The sequence below is a fragment of the Mustelus asterias genome, chromosome 4 (genome assembly GCF_964213995.1).
Source record: "Mustelus asterias chromosome 4, sMusAst1.hap1.1, whole genome shotgun sequence".
Classification (NCBI taxonomy): Eukaryota; Metazoa; Chordata; class Chondrichthyes; order Carcharhiniformes; family Triakidae; genus Mustelus; species Mustelus asterias.
In genome coordinates this window covers 71,452,284-71,471,770 of record NC_135804.1, presented here as the reverse complement: position 1 = coordinate 71,471,770, position 19,487 = coordinate 71,452,284, and the positions used below count along the sequence as shown (strand labels likewise).

The following is a 19,487-nucleotide window of genomic DNA, read 5'->3' as shown; positions in this document are numbered from 1 at the left end:
GGGTTCATGTCACACTATCAGTAACCCCTACAGCTTGCCTAGACCTGCAGAATCTTACTGGCTGTCCTGTCTGGAGACAATACACATCTCTTTAACCTGTGCCTAATGCTCTCTCCACTCACATTGTCTGTATCTTTAAGACTTGATTAGCTGTAAAGATTTGCATTCTAATCAGTATTCTGCAACTTGAGTTTGTGTCTCTGTATGCCTCATTTGTAAGCAGTTATCCACTCCATCTGACGAAGGAGCAGCGCTCCGAAAGCTAATGGCATTTGCTACCAAATAAACCTGTTGGACTTTAACCTGGTATTGTTAAAACTCTTACTGTGTTTACCCCAGTCCAACACCGACATCTCCACATCCTGGAAACTATTGCCAGAAATCAAACCAACAAAAAGCTCCAACTTACACCAGCACTGGGAACAAAAACCCTCACTCCTTCCAGAAAGAGAGGCACTCCAGGCAGAGAATGCAATGGAAACAGAGCCAGAAACATGGGCCCCGAGCCCCAGGCCACAGCAGCAATAGCACCCACCATAATAAATTTTTCCAAGAGAGAAGTCCTGTTCCCCAAGATACGACTCTAACAGCCGTACACAGAGCGCTAGAGTGTCAGAGGGACTCCTGGTTAAGTACAAGGCAAAGACTCCCTGATTGGCCCATCAATTGGATCCAATCTTTTTGGCCCCATCAATTGGATCCTTAATCAGGGAGTTCATATTCCAATAAGCCAACCTCAATGGCCTGATTGAAGTCATTACTATAAGACAGCTTGTTCCAGACATTCACCACCCTGTAGAGGCGGGTACAATTTTGCCTTTTAAAAAGCAATTACATGGGTAAAATGAGTATAGAGGGATATGGGCCTAACACAGGCAATTGGGATGAGCTTAGCGGTTTAAACAAAAAGACGGCATGGACAAGTTTGGCCGAAGGGCCTGTTTCCATGCTGTAATCCTCAAAGACTCTTTGTTTGACTATTAGACTTTATCTTGAGCTTCACTCAAACTCCCTTCACTGAGCCAAGTGTCTCTTTGAATACACTCTTGCATTTATCCAAAAGGTCTGTTTTGGCATCGATCAATCTGTTGACAGCACTTCACTTGAGCTTTATCTTCTCTAATTATGATTTCCCAAATAAAGCTTAAAAATTACTGATGCAACTTTTTAACGGCACAAGCTGTTCATTCTTTAAAACATATCAGTTGTTTTTAAAGGAAGGTGCTTCTGCTTTTGTTGGTTTGTAGTCTCAGGAATTAAAGAAACAGCAGCACCAGTATCCATCCAAATAGATTTTCTACGTAATCACCCAGAATCTATGTGATTCACCCTCTATGGATAAGATGTTCAGTTGGACTTCTTCATCATATTTCTGGACATTTTCTTCTTCACAGTCATAATCCTTTTGTTCCATGTTGTAAACTCTTCTTGTAAATGCAACTGGTTCTTCTTCTTGAAGCCACCCAGATTCTTTGTCTAAATATTCTTCTCAGGGAAGCTGGTCTAGCTTTGCTTTTGCAGTGTGACTCATTTTTCCATAATTCTTGCATTGACTATCCTTGTTCCAGCATTAACTCACTGAATGGCCTATTTTAGATGTACTTGTTGCTGTTTTGATCTCTTATGGGTAGTTCCCAACTTGTGGATCTTCATTCCTGCACCAAATTGTGAAGCCTCTTTAGCAGCCAGTACCATTCAAACTGCAATTTCTATTGTTGTCTTTCAAGTCAAAGCATGTTCAGTAAGCAACCTTCTTTGCATAGCCTCATTTTGTAATTCACAAACTGTACAATCTCCAAGAGTATCTTCTAATGACTCACCAAACTCTCAATGTTGTACCAGCCTTTTTAACATTGTCACAAACTGAGCAATGCTTCACCTTCCACTTGATTCCTGCGGTGGAACCTGAACCATTTCACGATGATCTGTGATTTTGGAGAGTAATGCACTTCAAGGATCTTTGTCAAGTCATCGTAAGCTTTGGTTTCTGGCTTTGCTGGATGAGCCAAGTTCCAGAGCAAGTTAAAGGTTTTACTTCCTGGTGTACTGAGAAACGCTGGCACAATCAACACGTTTGCAAAGTACTGAAAATGCTCAACATAGTAATTCCATGATTCATTTTCCTGTTTGAAAGGACCCACGGATCCTAATTGACCTGCCGCCGTTTCACTTGCAGGTACGAGTCACATAATGGTTAGCACTGCTGCCTCACAGTGCCAAGGACCCGGGTTTGATTCCCGGCTTGGGTCATTGTCTGTGTGGAGTCTGCATGTTCTCCCTGTGTCTGCATATGGGTTTCCTCCGGGTGCTCCAGTTTCCTCCCACAATCTGAAAGACGTGCTGGTTAGGTGTATTGATCCAAACAGGCACCAGAATGTGATGACTAGGGAAATAAACCTTTCCGTGCTGTAAACATTTATGACTCTATAGATAGTTACATGGGTACAATGGGTATAGAGGGATATGGGCCAAATGCGAACAATTGGGATTAGCTTACGAGTTTTTAAAAAAAAAGGGTGGCATGGACAAGTTGGACCAAAGAGCCTGTTTCCATGTTGTAAACCTCTATGACTCTATGAGTGAGTCGAGACTGCTCAATATACTGTTTTACTGTCTTCCCGGTACTCCCTTTCTACCCTGGAGACCATTCACTCGATGTATAGCTTTTCAAAGACCCAAGTCATACAGCAAAGCATTCCTTCTTTTCAAGTATGTCGGATACTGCTTGGAATCTACCTTTCCCTGATTGGAAACCTCTCTTTTAAAACCACAGAGAGCTTCCATCTTTATTAAACAGAGTATGGAGTTTCCTGCACTGCCGCTACACACTGCAACATGTACGTGGACCCTGCAGTGATGTCAACCTGATTTTATTTTGGTAAGAAACATGATATTTATTTTCTTCTTTTCTTTACTTGGTCTTCCTTCATTGGTACTTCAACCTTTAATCCCATTGTTGATTTTTCCCAGCCTTCTAATATTTGAAGGGTGAGGACTCACAATGTCTTTTTCTGTAATTTAGGATTTTTAATCCATATTATCAACGAAACAAATTCCCGACCCATCGCCAATTTTCTTTTTGTAATGTACTAACTATGATAGTGGTTTTAATCAAAAAGATGTGTTTTGCGCACAGATTCAAATTAACCACAGAAGGTTTCATCTAGGAGATGTTGCCTGTACAGAGCCAAAAATTAAACTAAGTAGGAACATGTGAAGCATTCAAATGACATCTCCATCAAATCATGTGACTGGCTCTTAAAGCAATCATGTAACCACTTAAATATGTAACAGGAGGTATCAGCTGATATGAGTACCATTGCTCGAAGGTCAAAGGATGCAGCACTGGTGAGGCTGGATGTGCCTGTTTGAGTCTGTTGAAGACCACTATGTGGGGTTCTTGCCAACACCATTTAACATTCTAGTGGAGGAGCTGACGAAGAGGTCCAGTGTCCTCACTGTAACATGGGTCAAACTTAGATCATTTATCATATCAAGTAAGTGCTGTAAAGTGTGGTTGTCCACATGAATGGCCATCTGTTTTATAGCTGGTGTCTAGTTTGGATCTGGTTTCACACCATCAACTATGAGTAAGTGACATATGGTTGATGTGTTGATCCTGAATCTGCATTTAGCAAGGTTAAGCTTCAGCTGTACGGTTCTGATTCTGTTGAGGACGAGACGAAGGCATGCATCATGTTCTTGCACTGTATGACCCCAAACCAGGATGGCATTGGTGATGATTTCACAGGGTTGGACTGCAAAGAATTACTCCAGGCATCGTTGGAAGACTTGCTGCCAGTGGAGATCCCATAGGGTATTGTGGTGAACCATCGTTGGTTCCCACTAGGTAGTACTGAGCCAGGGTCTGGCCAGTACTACGAGTATGTATATATGTTGCTGTTGGGGTTAGGGATGGGTTGTTCTACTTGTTGCTGTTGGGGTTAGGGTTGGGCTGTTACATCTGTATTATAGTTATTGTGGTACATCCCAGTCGGGCTCCGCCTCCTGGGAGAGGTATAAAGGTCACTGCTCTGTCTGGGACCCCTCAGTCTGGGATCGTGTACTAAACATGGTAGCTTCGTTGTAATAGTAAATAAAAGCCTTTATTTCCTTGAGCATCTCAAGCCTCGTGTGTGATAACGCGCATCAATTTTATTAACTATTAATTAAACTCTCGTCGTTAAAAAAAAAGAAAACGATACAGAGAGTATGGAGCAAATGTTAAAACCCGAACGTCTTACACTGGATCCACGTGCGGTGGGCGCCTCTAACACCTTCGACCACTGGTTGAAATGTTTTGAGGACTACCTTGCAGCCTCCGCAGCGGTCACCACAGACGACGACAGACTCCGGGTCCTCCACGCGAGGGTAAGCGACACCGTATACCTCGCGATCCGTGCGGCCACCGACTACACAAGGGCCCTCGAGCTTCTTAAGAAGCGTTACATTAAACCGCCCAACGAGATGCATGCTCGATACCTCTTAGCCACTCGACGACGGCAGCCCGGCGAAACGACGGAAGAGTACGCGAACGAGCTCCTACAGCTAGCCAGGGGCTGTAACTGCAAAGCAGTGTCGGTAGAGCAGAACATGAACGACCTCGCTCGAGATGCGTTTGTGGCGGGAATCGGATCATCTTATATCCGACTCAGACTGTTGGAGCAAGGTAATCTTGATCTCACTAAGTCGATAGAACTAGCGGATACGTTGGAGACGGCCTCCAAAAGCCAAGTATTGTATCCCGAAGACCACGTGGAGACAACGTGGCAGGAGCAGTCGCTGATCCCTCCTCGTCCCTTGGGTTTGAAAAGCTGCGTGATGGCATGCCCACACTCGGGCCTGACGACGGCAGCAGCTCCGGGCAGCCCGCAGTGTTACTTCTGTGGAGGAGTGAAGCACACTCATCAGCGATGTCCCGCTAAAGCTGTGTTGTGCTCCGCCTGCGGTAAGAAGGGGCACTATTCGAAGGTATGCCGATCCAAACTTACTTCCAGGAACAGCAGTGCGGCCTGCGACTCCCCGGAGCCCAGTTCTTCGTCGTCGGCATCGTCGAGGGTTTCGTCCACGTGCGAGGCCAGGACGCCGCCATTACAGTCGACGGAGTTGCAAGAAATGCGCGACCACCAGGGGTCGCTGATTTTGGTGCCATCACCCACGTGCGACCTATGGGAGCAGCCATGTTGGTCGGCACCGACCGCGAACGACCAGCAGGGGTCATCTTCATCTATCTCAGCTGCCTGCAGTGACGCTCACGAACCAACGGTGGCGTCGATCATCCTGGACCAGGCCAAGCCTCACAGACTCGACAAGTCTATGATGGACATTCAGGTAAACAAACACTTGATTTATTGTCTGTTTGACAGCGGGAGCACAGAGTTTTATTCACCCAGACGCTGTGAAGCGGTGTGGCCTCCAGATCCAACCTGTCAAATAGACGATTTCGATGGCATCAAGGTCCCGGTCTGTCACCGTGCTAGGGAGTTGCGTGGTAAATTTAACGGTGCAGGGCACGGTTTACGAGCGCTTCAAGCTCCTGGTGTTACTGCACCTTTGCGCGCCAATACTCCTCGGACTAAATTTCATGGTCCACTTGAAGAGTGTAACCCTACAGTACGGTGGGCCACTCCCTCCGCTTTCAGTGGGAGAACAGCAGCTTCCAAATTGCCCAACGCAATTGCCTGTAGCCTCTCGACGCTGAAGATTACCACACCCTCCCTGTTCCAGAATCTTGTGCCAGGCTGCAAGCCCATCGTGACTAAGAGTAGGCGTTACAGCGCTGAGGATCGGATCTTCATTCGATCTGAAGTTCAGCGGCTCCTCAAGGAAGGGATCATGCAACCTAGCGCTAGTCCATGGAGAGCGCAGGTCGTGGTGGTCAAGAGTGGGAACAAACCCCGGATGGTCATTGACTATAGTCAGACCATTAATAGATACACGCAGCTGGATGCGTATCCCCTCCCGCGCATATCTGACATGGTCAACCAGATTGCGCAGTACCGGATGTTCTCCACCATAGACCTCAAGTCTGCCTACCACCAACTCCACATTCACCCAGAGGACCGACAATACACGGCTTTTGAGGCGGATGGTCGCTTGTATCACTTTCTCAGGGTTCCTTTTGGTGTCACCAATGGGGTCTCGGTCTTCCAGCGTGCTATGGACCGAATGGTGGACCGTAACGGACTGCGGGCTACCTTCCCGTACTTGGATAACGTCACCATCTACGGCCATGACCAGCAGGACCACGACACAAATCTCCTTAAGTTCCTACGCACTGCATCTCGCCTGAACCTGACCTACAACAGGGAGAAGTGTGTGTTTCGTACGCGCCGTTTAGCCATCCTCGGATACGTGGTGGAAAACGGGGTCATTGGCCCTGATCCAGACCGTATGCGTCCCCTCCTTGAACTTCCCCTGCCCACTAGCGCAAAAGCACTGAGAAGATGCTTAGGCTTCTTCTCTTACAATGCACAGTGGGTTCCCAATTACGCGGACAAAGCCCGTCCGCTCATCAAGTCCACCTCTTTTCCCCTAACACCAGAGGCTCGATTGGCCTTTGATAAACTAAAAGCCGACATCGCGAAAGCCACGATGCACGCTGTTGATGAGTCCATCTCCTTTCAGGTGGAGAGTGATGCATCTGATTTCGCCCTGGCCGTCACACTTAACCAGGCGGGCAGGCCCGTCGCCTTTTTTTCCCACACCCTCCAAGGCCCCGAAATTCGACATTCAGCGGTGGAAAAGGAGGCCCAGGCCATTGTGGAGGCCGTCAGGCATTGGCGCCATTACTTGGCGGGAAAACGGTTCACCCTGATCACGGACCAGCGGTCCGTGGCGTTCATGTTCAATAACACGCTGCGGGGCAAGATCAAGAACGACAAGATCTTGAGGTGGAGAATCGAACTCTCCATCTATAATTACGGCATCATGTATCGTCCAGGGAAACTCAACGAGCCCTCGGATGCCCTGTCGCGTGGAACATGCGCCAGTATACAGGAGGACCGTTTGCAGGCTCTCCATAATGACCTATGCCATCCTGGGGTCACTCGGCTCTACCACTTCGTAAAAGCCCGCAATCTGCCCGACTCGGTGGAGGACGTCAGGTCAGTAACAAGAAGTTGTCGGGTATGCGCGGAATGCAAACCGCACTTTTACCGACCTGACCGGGCACAACTAGTCAAGGCCACTCGTCCCTTCGAAAGACTGAGTGTCGACTTTAAGGGCCCCCTTCCCTCGACAGATCGGAATGTGTACTTCCTCAACATCATTGATGAGTACTCAAGATTCCCTTTTGTTATTTCCTGCTCTGATACATCCGCTGCCACGGTTATCAAGGCATTCCGTGATCTTTTTACTCTGTTCGGGTACCCCTGCTACATTCACAGCGATAGGGGCTCGTCGTTCATGAGCGATGACTTGAGGCAATACCTGCTCTCATACGGGATTGCCTCTAGTAGAACCACGAGCTACAACCCTAGGGGTAACGGACAGGTGGAACGTGAGAATGCTACAGTCTGGAAGGCTGTCTTACTGGCGTTGAAGTCAAAAAGCCTTCCAGTCTCCCGTTGGCAAGAGGTGCTCCCTGATGCGCTCCATTCCATACGCTCACTCCTGTGTACGGCAACCAACGCGACTCCTCATGAGAGGCTGTTTTCATTCCCTCGGAAGTCTTCCTCGGGGACCTCATTACCGTCTTGGTTGACGTACTCAGGACCTGTCCTCCTGCGGCGACATGTAAGGGCCCGCAAGTCCGACCCGTTGGTCGAACAGGTCCATCTCCTCCACGCCAACCCTCAGTATGCCTATGTGGCATACCCTGACGGGCGAGAGGACACGGTCTCAATTCGAGACCTGGCGCCAGCAGGGGACGTAGAAACCCCTGTCGCTCCCATACCTCCTGTTAGAGACCCCCCAACTATTGTTTCCCCTCCTGACACGGCGCGGGCAGCATCGGGACCATTACTTAACCCTTTTACTCCCGTGTACAGCTTGCCTGAGTCCAGGAGATGGTCACCACTTCAGGGCGTGTCGGAACTCAACGGATTATCATCACCTCGGGGTCAGCCGGCCCGTGAGACTGTGGAGGAACCGTTGGACATCGCCTTGGGGAGAACGCCACCGCGAGTGCCTACTCCGGTGTCATCACCGGTGTTGAGGAGGTCACAACGACGGTGCGGTCCCCCTGACCGTCTGAACTTATAGACTGATGACAAATTATTCTGTTTTTTTTGTACCCTGCCGGCCTTTGTCTTCAAAGGAGGGGTGAATGTGGTGAACCATCGTTGGTTCCCACTAGGTAGTACTGAGCCAGGGTCTGGCCAGTACTACGAGTATGTATATATGTTGCTGTTGGGGTTAGGGATGGGTTGTTCTACTTGTTGCTGTTGGGGTTAAGGTTGGGCTGTTACACCTGTATTATAGTTATTATGGTACATCCCAGTCGGGCTCCGCCTCCTGGGAGAGGTATAAAGGTCACTGCTCTGTCTGGGACCCCTCAGTCTGGGATCATGTACTATACATGGTAGCTTCGTTGTAATAGTAAATAAAAGCCTTTATTTCCTTGAGCATCTCAAGCCTCGTGTGTGATAACACGCATCAGGTATATAAAGAAAACAACATCTACCAACTGAAAACATGAATGTGGTGTGTTTTGAGGATTTCTCATCTTGCAGAATCTGCTAGAACCCACATTTCACATCGAGGATTCTCAACATCTTGGCATTGGGTATGTTTGCTATCACCTGGTTCAATGTCTTCACAGGGTGATATTGTCTGTACAGTGGCGTGTTACGTTGCACAGGGTCAATACATATCCTGACTGTGCCATCTTTCTTTACTGCGACCACCATTGCTGAAACTCATTCTGTGGCCTCACCTATAGTAGCTATAACACCCAGTGTTGTCACTTGATGCAACTCATTAATGAATTTCTGCTTCATGGTTATTGGTACTCTTCTTGGAGCACAGAGTGTTGGCGGTACTGAATCATCTAGCCTCATGTGGTTTACAACTGGTGGCTTGCCAATGATGTCACCGTTCAAGAGGAATTTGTGTGCAGTCATTTCTGGGGTTTGGAGTTGGAAAGTATGTACTTCTGGACCAGGATAATGAGCCCCAGTGTAGTGCTGTCCCAAAGCCCGAGCAGTGTCTTTACATTCTGGACAACTATATGAAACTTGAAATTTCCTGTATTTAATGGAGAGTAGCTATACCTTCAGTGTGGATGGTTTGTCCATACCGTACTTGAGAAAGGATATAATGGCACTGGAGGGGGTGCAGAGGAGATTCACTAGGTTGATCCAGAAGGTTGGCTTATGAGGAGAGACTGAGTAGGCTGGTGCTATACTCATTGGAATTTAAAAGAATGAGGAGGGATCTTACAGAAACATAAAATTATGAAGGGACTTGAGAAGCTGAGGTACAGAGAGAGATTGAATAGGTTGGGACTTTATTCCCTGGAGCGTAGAAGAATGAGGGGAGATTTGATAGAGGTGTATAAGATTTTGATGGGTATAGATAGAGTGAATGCAAGCAGGCTTGTTCCACTGAGGCGAGGGGAGAAAAAAACCAGAGGGCATGGGTTAAGAGTGAAAGGAGAAAAGTTTAAAGGGAATATTAGGGGGGCTTCTTCACGCAGAGAGTGGTGGGAGTGTGGAATGAGCTGCCGGATAAAGTGGTAAATGCAGGGTCACTTTTAACATTTAAGAAAAACTTGGACGGGTTCATGGATGAGAGGGGTGTGGAGGGATATGGTCCAAGTGCAGGTCAGTGGGACTCGGCAAAAAATGGTTCGGCACAGACAAGAAGGGCCAAAAGGCCTGTTTCTGAGCTGTAATTTTCTATGGTTCTATAAGATAGAAACAGAGAGGTTGTTTCCACTGGCAGGTGAAACCAGACCTTGGGGGCAGAGCCTCAAAATAAGGGGGAGCAAATTAAGGACTGAGTTGAGGAGGAACATCTTCATCCAAAGGGTTGTGAATCTGTGGAATTCCCTGCCCAGTCAAGCAGTTGAGGCTACATTGTTGAATGTTTTTAAGGCAAAGATGGATAGATTTTTGAACAGTAAAGGAATTAAGGGTTATGGTGAGCGGGCGGGTAGGTGGAGCTGAGTCCACGAAAAGATCAGCCATGATCTTATTGAATGGCAGAGCAGGCTCAAGGGGCCAGATGGCCTACTGCTGCCCCTAATTCTTATGTTCTTATGTGAGTTACAATGTCCACCTGGGTGCTGGGAACTGGTGCTCCATTTAGGTTCTAGTTCCTGTAACCTTTGGCAAGAAGGGGCACAGTGGTTAGCACAGCTGTCTCACAATGCCAGGGGCCCAGGTTCAATTCCTGGCTTGGGTCACTGTCTGTGTGGAGTTTGCAGGTTCTCTCCATGTCTGCGTGGGTTTCCTCCAAGTCCTCCACTTGACTTTTCTACCCTAGGAAAGAGCATCTGACTATCCACTCTGCCCATGCCACTCAATCTTGAAAACCTCTATCAGGTCACCCCTCAACCTCTGTCATTCCAGTGAGAACAAACTTAAGTGTATCCAACCTCTCCTCATAGCCAATACCTTCCAAACCAGGCAACATCCTGGTAAACCCCTTCTGTACCCTCTGCAAAGGATCCACATCCTTCGGGTAACGTGGTGACCAGAATTGTACACAATATTCTAAATGAGGTCTAACTAAGGTTCTGTACAGCTGCAGCATGACCTGCCAATTTTTATATTCAATGGCCCAGCCGATGAAGGCAAGCATGCCGTATGCTTCCTTGACCATCTTATCCAGCTGCGTTGCCACTTTCAGTGAATGGTGGACATGTATGCACAGATCCCTCTGCCTGTCAATAATCCTAAGGATTCTACCATTTACTGTATAATTCCTACATGCTTTGGATCTTCCAAAATGCATTATCTCACAATTGTCCGGATTAAACTTCATCTACCATTTCTCCGCCCAAGTCTCCAATCGGTCTATATCTTGCTGTTCCTCATTTCCGTTCTTTCCCACTCTTTTGAACAATAGGGTTACATTTGACAATTCCCAACCTGCAGGATATTCCAGAATCTATGGAGTTTTGGAACATGGCCATTAATGCATTCACTATCTCTACAGCAACCTCTTTCAACTTTCGGGAACGTACATCATCAGCTCCAGGGAATTTATCAACTTTCAGTCCCATTTATTTCTCCAATACCTCTTCTTTACTGATACTCATTTCTTTCAATGCCCCATTGCTGCTCATCCCTTGATTCTCTAGTAGTTCAATGAGCTTGTTAGCATCTTCCTCCGTGAAGATAGACATAAAGTATCTGTTTAATTTTCTACCATTTTTATTCCCGATAATAAATTCTCCTGTGTTCAGGTCACTGAGATCAGCAATGTGAAGAATGTTACCCGCTTACCAAAGGACACAAAGCGCCAGGCAGTTGCTCTCATCTTCACTGATGACACTTCCCGCACATTTACCTGCGACTCTGGTAAGCTCCCGCAAGAGTGTCAGTGTGAGCAAACAGGTATAAAGTGGGGGGGGGACAACGGGACAACACAGTCAGAGCATGTATGACTGGAACAGAATGATGTAAAACACTACAACCCAATGAGAGCCAGTGTGTGTGGGACCCGCACCCCACTGAAAGCCAGTGTGTGTGGGACCTGTACCCCAGTGAGAGCCAGTGTGTGTGGGACCTGTACCCCAGTGAGAGCCAGTGTGTGTGGGACATGTACCCCAGTGAGAGCCAGTGTGTGTGGGACCTGTACCCCAGTGAGAGCCAGTGTGTGTGGAAGCCCTACCCCAGTGAGAGCCAGGGTGTGTGTGAGACCTGTACCCTAGTGAGAGCCAGTGTGTGTGGAAGCCCTACCCCAGTGAGAGCCAGGGTGTGTGTGGGACCTGTACCCCAGTGAGAGCCAGTGTGTGTGGGACATGTACCCCAGTGAGAGCCAGTGTGTGTGGGACCTGTACCCCAGTGAGAGCCAGTGTGTGTGGGACATGTACCCCAGTGAGAGCCAGTGTGTGTGGGACCCATACCCCAGTGAGAGCCAGTGTGTGTGGAAGCCCTACCCCAGTGAGAGCCAGGGTGTGTGTGAGACCTGTACCCCAATGAGAGCCAGTGTGTGTGGGACCTGTACCCCAGTGAGAGTGAGTGTGTGTGGGACCCGTACCCCAATGAGAGCCAGTGTGTGTGGGACCTGTACCCCAGTGAGAGCCAGTGTGTGTGGGACCCGTACCCCAGTGACAGCCAGTGTGTGTGGACCTGTAACCCAATGAGAGCCAGTGTGTGTGGGACCTGTACCCCAGTGAGAGCCAGTGTGTGTGGCACCCGCACCCCACTGAAAGCCAGTGTGTGTGGAACCCGTACCCCAGTGAGAGCCAGTGTGTGTGGGACCTGTACCCCAGTGAGAGCCAGTGTGTGTGGGACCTGTACCCTAGTGAGAGCCAGTGTGTGTGGGACCTGTACCCCAGTGAGAGCCAGTGTGTGTGGAACCCGTACCCTAGTGAGGGCCAGTGTGTGTGGAACCCGTACCCCAGTGAGAGCCAGTGTGTGTGGCACCCGCACCCCACTGAAAGCCAGTGTGCGTGGGACCCGTACCCTAGTGAGAGCCAGTGTGTGTGGGACCCATACCCCAGTGAGAGCCAGTGTGTGTGGGACCTGTAACCCAGTGAGAGCCAGTGCGTGTGGACCTGTAACCCAGTGAGAGCCAGTGTGTGTGGCACCCGTACCCCAGTGAGAGCCAGTGTGCGTGGGACATGTACCCCAGTGAGAGTCAGTGTGTGTGGGACCCGTACCCCAGTGAGAGCCAGTGTGTGTGGACCTGTAACCCAGTGAGAGCCAGTGTGTGTGGCACCCGTACCCCAGTGAGAGCCAGTGTGCGTGGGACATGTACCCCAGTGAGAGTCAGTGTGTGTGGGACCCGTACCCCAGTGAGAGCCAGTGTGTGTGGACCTGTAACCCAGTGAGAGCCAGTGTGTGTGGCACCCGTACCCCAGTGAGAGCCAGTGTGCGTGGGACATGTACCCCAGTGAGAGCCAGTGTGTGTGGGACCTGTACCCCAGTGAGAGTCAGTGTGTGTGGGACCCGTACCCCACTGAAAGCCAGTGTGTGTGGCACCTGTACCCCAGTGAGAGCCAGTGTGTGTGTGGGACATGTACCCCACTGAAAGCCAGTGTCCGTGGCACCTGTACCCGAGTGAGAGCCAGTGTGCGTGGGACCTGTACCCCAGTGAGAGCCAGTGTGCATGGGACCTGTACCCTAGTGAGAGCCAGTGTGTGTGGAAGCCCTACCCCAGTGAGAGTGAGTGTGTGTGGGACCCATACCCCAGTGAGAGTCAGTGTGTGTGGGACATGTACCCCAGTGAGAGCCAGTGTGTGTGGGACCTGTACCCCAGTGACAGCCAGTGTGTGTGGACCTGTACCCCAATGAGAGCCAGTGTGTGTGGAACCCGCACCCCACTGAAAGCCAGTGTGTGTGGAACCCGTACCCCAGTGAGAGTGAGTGTGTGTGGGACCCGTACCCCAGTGAGAGTCAGTGTGTGTGGGACCCATACCCCAGTGAGAGTGAGTGTGTGTGGGACCCGTACCCCAGTGAGAGTCAGTGTGTGTGGGACCCGTACCCCAGTGAGAGTCAGTGTGTGTGGGACATGTACCCCAGTGAGAGTGAGTGTGTGTGGGACCCGTACCCCAGTGAGAGTCAGTGTGTGTGGGACCCGTACCCCAGTGAGAGTGAGTGTGTGTGGGACCCGTACCCCAGTGAGAGTCAGTGTGTGTGGGACTCATACCCCAGTGAGAGTCAGTGTGTGTGGGACCCATACCCCAGTGAGAGTCAGTGTGTGTGGGACCCATACCCCAGTGAGAGTCAGTGTGTGTGGGACCCCTACCCCAGTGAGAGTCAGTGTGTGTGGGACTCATACCCCAGTGAGAGTCAGTGTGTGTGGGACCCATACCCCAGTGAGAGCCAGTGTGTGTGGGACCCGTACCCCAGTGAGTGTCAGTGTGTGTGGGACCCATACCCCAGTGAGAGTCAGTGTGTGTGGGACCCCTACCCCAGTGAGAGTCAGTGTGTGTGGGACGCATACCCCAGTGAGAGTCAGTGTGTGTGGGACCTGTACCCCAGTGAGAGCCAGTGTGTGTGGCACCCGTACCCCAGTGAGAGCCAGTGTGCGTGGGACATGTACCCCAGTGAGAGCCAGTGTGTGTGGGACCTGTACCCCAGTGAGAGTCAGTGTGTGTGGGACCCATACCCCAGTGAGAGTCAGTGTGTGTGGGACCCCTACCCCAGTGAGAGCCAGTGTGTGTGTGGGACCTGTACCCCACTGAAAGCCAGTGTCCGTGGCACCTGTACCCGAGTGAGAGCCAGTGTGCGTGGGACCTGTACCCCAGTGAGAGCCAGTGTGCATGGGACCTGTACCCTAGTGAGAGCCAGTGTGTGTGGAAGCCCTACCCCATTGAGAGTGAGTGTGTGTGGGACCCATACCCCAGTGAGAGTCAGTGTGTGTGGGACATGTACCCCAGTGAGAGCCAGTGTGTGTGGGACCTGTACCCCAGTGACAGCCAGTGTGTGTGGACCTGTACCCCAATGAGAGCCAGTGTGTGTGGAACCCGCACCCCACTGAAAGCCAGTGTGTGTGGAACCCGTACCCCAGTGAGAGTGAGTGTGTGTGGGACCCGTACCCCAGTGAGAGTCAGTGTGTGTGGGACCCATACCCCAGTGAGAGTGAGTGTGTGTGGGACCCGTACCCCAGTGAGAGTCAGTGTGTGTGGGACCCGTACCCCAGTGAGAGTCAGTGTGTGTGGGACCCGTACCCCAGTGAGAGTGAGTGTGTGTGGGACCCGTACCCCAGTGAGAGTCAGTGTGTGTGGGACTCATACCCCAGTGAGAGTGAGTGTGTGTGGGACCCATACCCCAGTGAGAGCCAGTGTGTGTGGGACCCGTACCCCAGTGAGAGTCAGTGTGTGTGGGACCCATACCCCAGTGAGAGTCAGTGTGTGTGGGACCCCTACCCCAGTGAGAGTCAGTGTGTGTGGGACGCATACCCCAGTGAGAGTCAGTGTGTGTGGGACCTGTACCCCAGTGAGAGCCAGTGTGTGTGGCACCCGCACCCCACTGAAAGCCAGTGTGTGTGGAACCCGTACCCCAGTGAGAGCCAGTGTGTGTGGGACCTGTACCCCAGTGAGAGCCAGTGTGTGTGGGACCTGTACCCTAGTGAGAGCCAGTGTGTGTGGGACCTGTACCCCAGTGAGAGCCAGTGTGTGTGGAACCCGTACCCTAGTGAGGGCCAGTGTGTGTGGAACCCGTACCCCAGTGAGAGCCAGTGTGTGTGGCACCCGCACCCCACTGAAAGCCAGTGTGCGTGGGACCCGTACCCTAGTGAGAGCCAGTGTGTGTGGGACCCATACCCCAGTGAGAGCCAGTGTGTGTGGGACCTGTAACCCAGTGAGAGCCAGTGTGTGTGGGACCCGTACCCCAGTGAGAGCCAGTGTGTGTGGACCTGTAACCCAGTGAGAGCCAGTGTGTGTGGCACCCGTACCCCAGTGAGAGCCAGTGTGCGTGGGACATGTACCCCAGTGAGAGTCAGTGTGTGTGGGACCCGTACCCCAGTGAGAGCCAGTGTGTGTGGACCTGTAACCCAGTGAGAGCCAGTGTGTGTGGCACCCGTACCCCAGTGAGAGCCAGTGTGCGTGGGACATGTACCCCAGTGAGAGCCAGTGTGTGTGGGACCTGTACCCCAGTGAGAGTCAGTGTGTGTGGGACCCGTACCCCACTGAAAGCCAGTGTGTGTGGCACCTGTACCCCAGTGAGAGCCAGTGTGTGTGTGGGACCTGTACCCCACTGAAAGCCAGTGTCCGTGGCACCTGTACCCGAGTGAGAGCCAGTGTGCGTGGGACCTGTACCCCAGTGAGAGCCAGTGTGCATGGGACCTGTACCCTAGTGAGAGCCAGTGTGTGTGGAAGCCCTACCCCAGTGAGAGTGAGTGTGTGTGGTACCCATACCCCAGTGAGAGTCAGTGTGTGTGGGACGTGTACCCCAGTGAGAGCCAGTGTGTGTGGGACCTGTACCCCAGTGACAGCCAGTGTGTGTGGACCTGTACCCCAATGAGAGCCAGTGTGTGTGGAACCCGCACCCCACTGAAAGCCAGTGTGTGTGGAACCCGTACCCCAGTGAGAGTGAGTGTGTGTGGGACCCGTACCCCAGTGAGAGTCAGTGTGTGTGGGACCCGTACCCCAGTGAGAGTGAGTGTGTGTGGGACCCGTACCCCAGTGAGAGTCAGTGTGTGTGGGACCCATACCCCAGTGAGAGCCAGTGTGTGTGGGACCCGTACCCCAGTGAGAGTCAGTGTGTGTGGGACCCATACCCCAGTGAGAGTCAGTGTGTGTGGGACCCCTACCCCAGTGAGAGTCAGTGTGTGTGGAACCCGTACCCCAGTGAGAGTCAGTGTGTGTGGGACCCATACCCCAGTGAGAGTCAGTGTGTGTGGGACCCATACCCCAGTGAGAGTCAGTGTGTGTGGGACCCCTACCCCAGTGAGAGTCAGTGTGTGTGGGACGCATACCCCAGTGAGAGTCAGTGTGTGTGGGACGCGTACCCCAGTGAGAGTCAGTGTGTGTGGGACCCGTACCCCAGTGAGAGTCAGTGTGTGTGGGACCCGTACCCCAGTGAGAGTCAGTGTGTGTGGGACCCGTACACCAGTGAGAGTCAGTGTGTGTGGGACCCATACCCCAGTGAGAGTCAGTGTGTGTGGGACCCGTACCCCAGTGAGAGTCAGTGTGTGTGGGAGCCCTACCCCAGTGAGAGCCAGTGTGTGTGGGACGCATACCCCAGTGAGAGTCAGTGTGTGTGGGACCCGTACCCCAGTGAGAGTCAGTGTGTGTGGGAGCCGTACCCCAGTGAGAGTCAGTGTGTGTGGGACCCGTACACCAGTGAGAGTCAGTGTGTGTGGGACCCATACCCCAGTGAGAGTCAGTGTGTGTGGGACCCGTACCCCAGTGAGAGTCAGTGTGTGTGGGAGCCCTACCCCAGTGAGAGTCAGTGTGTGTGGGACCCATACCCCAGTGAGAGTGAGTGTGTGTGGGACCCGTACCCCAGTGAGAGTCAGTGTGTGTGGGACCCATACCCCAGTGAGAGTCAGTGTGTGTGGGACCCATACCCCAGTGAGAGTCAGTGTGTGTGGGACCCCTACCCCAGTGAGAGTGAGTGTGTGTGGGACCCGTACCCCAGTGAGAGTCAGTGTGTGTGGGAGCCGTACCCCAGTGAGAGTCAGTGTGTGTGGGAGCCATATCCCAGTGAGAGTGAGTGTGTGTGGGACCCGTACACCAGTGAGAGTGAGTGTGTGTGGGACCCGTACCCCAGTGAGAGTCAGTGTGTGTGGGACCCGTACACCAGTGAGAGTGAGTGTGTGTGGGACCCGTACCCCAGTGAGAGTCAGTGTGTGTGGGAGCCATACCCCAGTGAGAGTCAGTGTGTGTGGGACCCCTACCCCAGTGAGAGTGAGTGTGTGTGGGACCCGTACCCCAGTGAGAGTCAGTGTGTGTGGGAGCCGTACCCCAGTGAGAGTCAGTGTCTGTGGGAGCCATACCCCAGTGAGAGTGAGTGTGTGTGGGACCCGTACACCAGTGAGAGTGAGTGTGTGTGGGACCCGTACCCCAGTGAGAGTCAGTGTGTGTGGGACCCGTACACCAGTGAGAGTGAGTGTGTGTGGGACCCGTACCCCAGTGAGAGTCAGTGTGTGTGGGAGCCCTACCCCAGTGAGAGTGAGTGTGTGTGGGACCCGTACCCCAGTGAGAGTCAGTGTGTGTGGGAGCCCTACCCCAGTGAGAGTGAGTGTGTGTGGGACCCGTACCCCAGTGAGAGTCAGTGTGTGTGGGAGCCCTACCACAGTGAGAGGCAACGTGTGAGACACCGTTATCACCATGAGATGGCACCTTACAGGTAACTTCAGTCTGTACGTTGTTGTTGGTTTGAAGTTTGGTGGTTTCTGTAAGCCGTGAAATCTCATTTCTTACAGAGTTGGAGGCTGAGGAATGGTACAAGATTCTCTCCATCGAATGCCTCGGGGCAAGACTCAATGACATCACGCTGGGGGAGCCTGATCTGCTCGCAGCCGGGGTCGTTTGTGAGCAGAATGGTGAGAAAATCTCAAACTGTGCAAATCAAACAGTGTATGTATGTTGGCTACTGCGTTACAATTGTCAGTATGTGTCTGTTACCATGTCTTAGTGTGTGTGAGATTGTGTGTGTGAAATGTGCAAGGTGTGTGTGTTTGTTGCTCTGTGTATGTGTGTGTGAGGGGCGAGAGAGAGCTGTGAGTGTGTTTGGGAGAGTGAGAGAGAGCTGTAGGGGGTTTGACAGAGAGCTGAGCGTGTGTTTGGCACAGTGAGAGAGAGCTGGGAATGTGTTTGGCAGAGAGAGAGAGCTGGGTATGTGTTTGCAAGAGAAAGAGAGAGAGACAGAGAGAGAGGCAAAGAGAGAGAGAGAGCTGTGATTGTGTTTGGCATAGAGAGAGAGAGGGAGCTGTGTGCGTTATTGGCAGAGAGAGAGCTGTGTGTTTGGCAGAGAGAGAAAGACAGACCTGTGAGTGTGTATGGCAGGGAGAGAGAGAGGGAGCTGTGAGCGTATTTGGCAGAGAGAGAGCTGGGAATGTGTTTGGCAGAATGAGAGAGAGCTGAGTAAGTGTTTGTGATGCACCATTGATTCACGCAAAGACTAGATGTTGTGAAACAACAGGCTTTTATTAACAAGAACAGAAACACTCCCAAACCGATGGTTAACCCGAACTGAGGCAAAAGGGGCGGAGAGCAGCCACCTTTATACCCCGAGGAGGGCGGAGCCCCGGATTGAGGCAGCAGGGGCGTGCCCAGGCATATCCCATAAACAGACAGTATTACAGTGGTTCACCACATTCACCCCCTGTTTAAAAAAGAGTTCGGCGGGGGCGAGGTGGTGGAACAACAGTCACAAGTTATTGATTCAAGTTACAAGTTCAGTCTCTCCGGGGGCTTGATCTGCCGCTGCGACCGCCGCAATGTCAGCGTGGTGCCGGTTCAGGAGGCCGCGGTGATGGGTCAGACGCCAATCCATAACCGGTGAAGCCGTCCGTCGTGCCTTCAGACTGCCGGGTGTGTGGAGGCTGCTCCTGGGGCTCAGATGTGCCGTATGCGGGGGCTAAATGAGCGTGCGGAGACTCTGGTGCATCATGGACGACGTTGGAAGCTGGGGGTGAGGGGGCGTGGGACGTAGTACCTGCAGGGGCCAGATCGCGAATGGAAACCGTGTCCTCCCGCCCATCGTGATAAGCCACATAGGCGTATTGGGGGTTGGCGTGGAGGAGCCGGACCGTTTCGGCCAGGGGGTCCGACTTATGGGTCCGCACGTGCTTCCGGAGCAGGACAGGGCCGGGGACGTCAGCCACGACGGTAGTGAGGTCCCCGAGGAGGACTTCCTGGGGAAAACAAACATTCGTTCATGAAGGGTGGCATTGGTAGCCATGCACAGTAGTGACCT

General features: G+C 51.8%; 1 protein-coding gene across 1 annotated transcript in view; it reads left to right on the top strand.

Annotated features, from left to right (window-relative positions):
• The window catches only part of LOC144492777 (docking protein 4-like), a 471,703-nt gene that overhangs the window by 345,268 nt on the left and 106,948 nt on the right, over nucleotides 1-19,487 (top strand). The window contains exons 3-4 of the mRNA XM_078211195.1: nucleotides 11,357-11,471; nucleotides 17,992-18,111. Coding sequence (XP_078067321.1) covers nucleotides 11,357-11,471; nucleotides 17,992-18,111 — 235 coding nt within the window. The remainder of the gene's footprint in view (nucleotides 1-11,356; nucleotides 11,472-17,991; nucleotides 18,112-19,487) is intronic.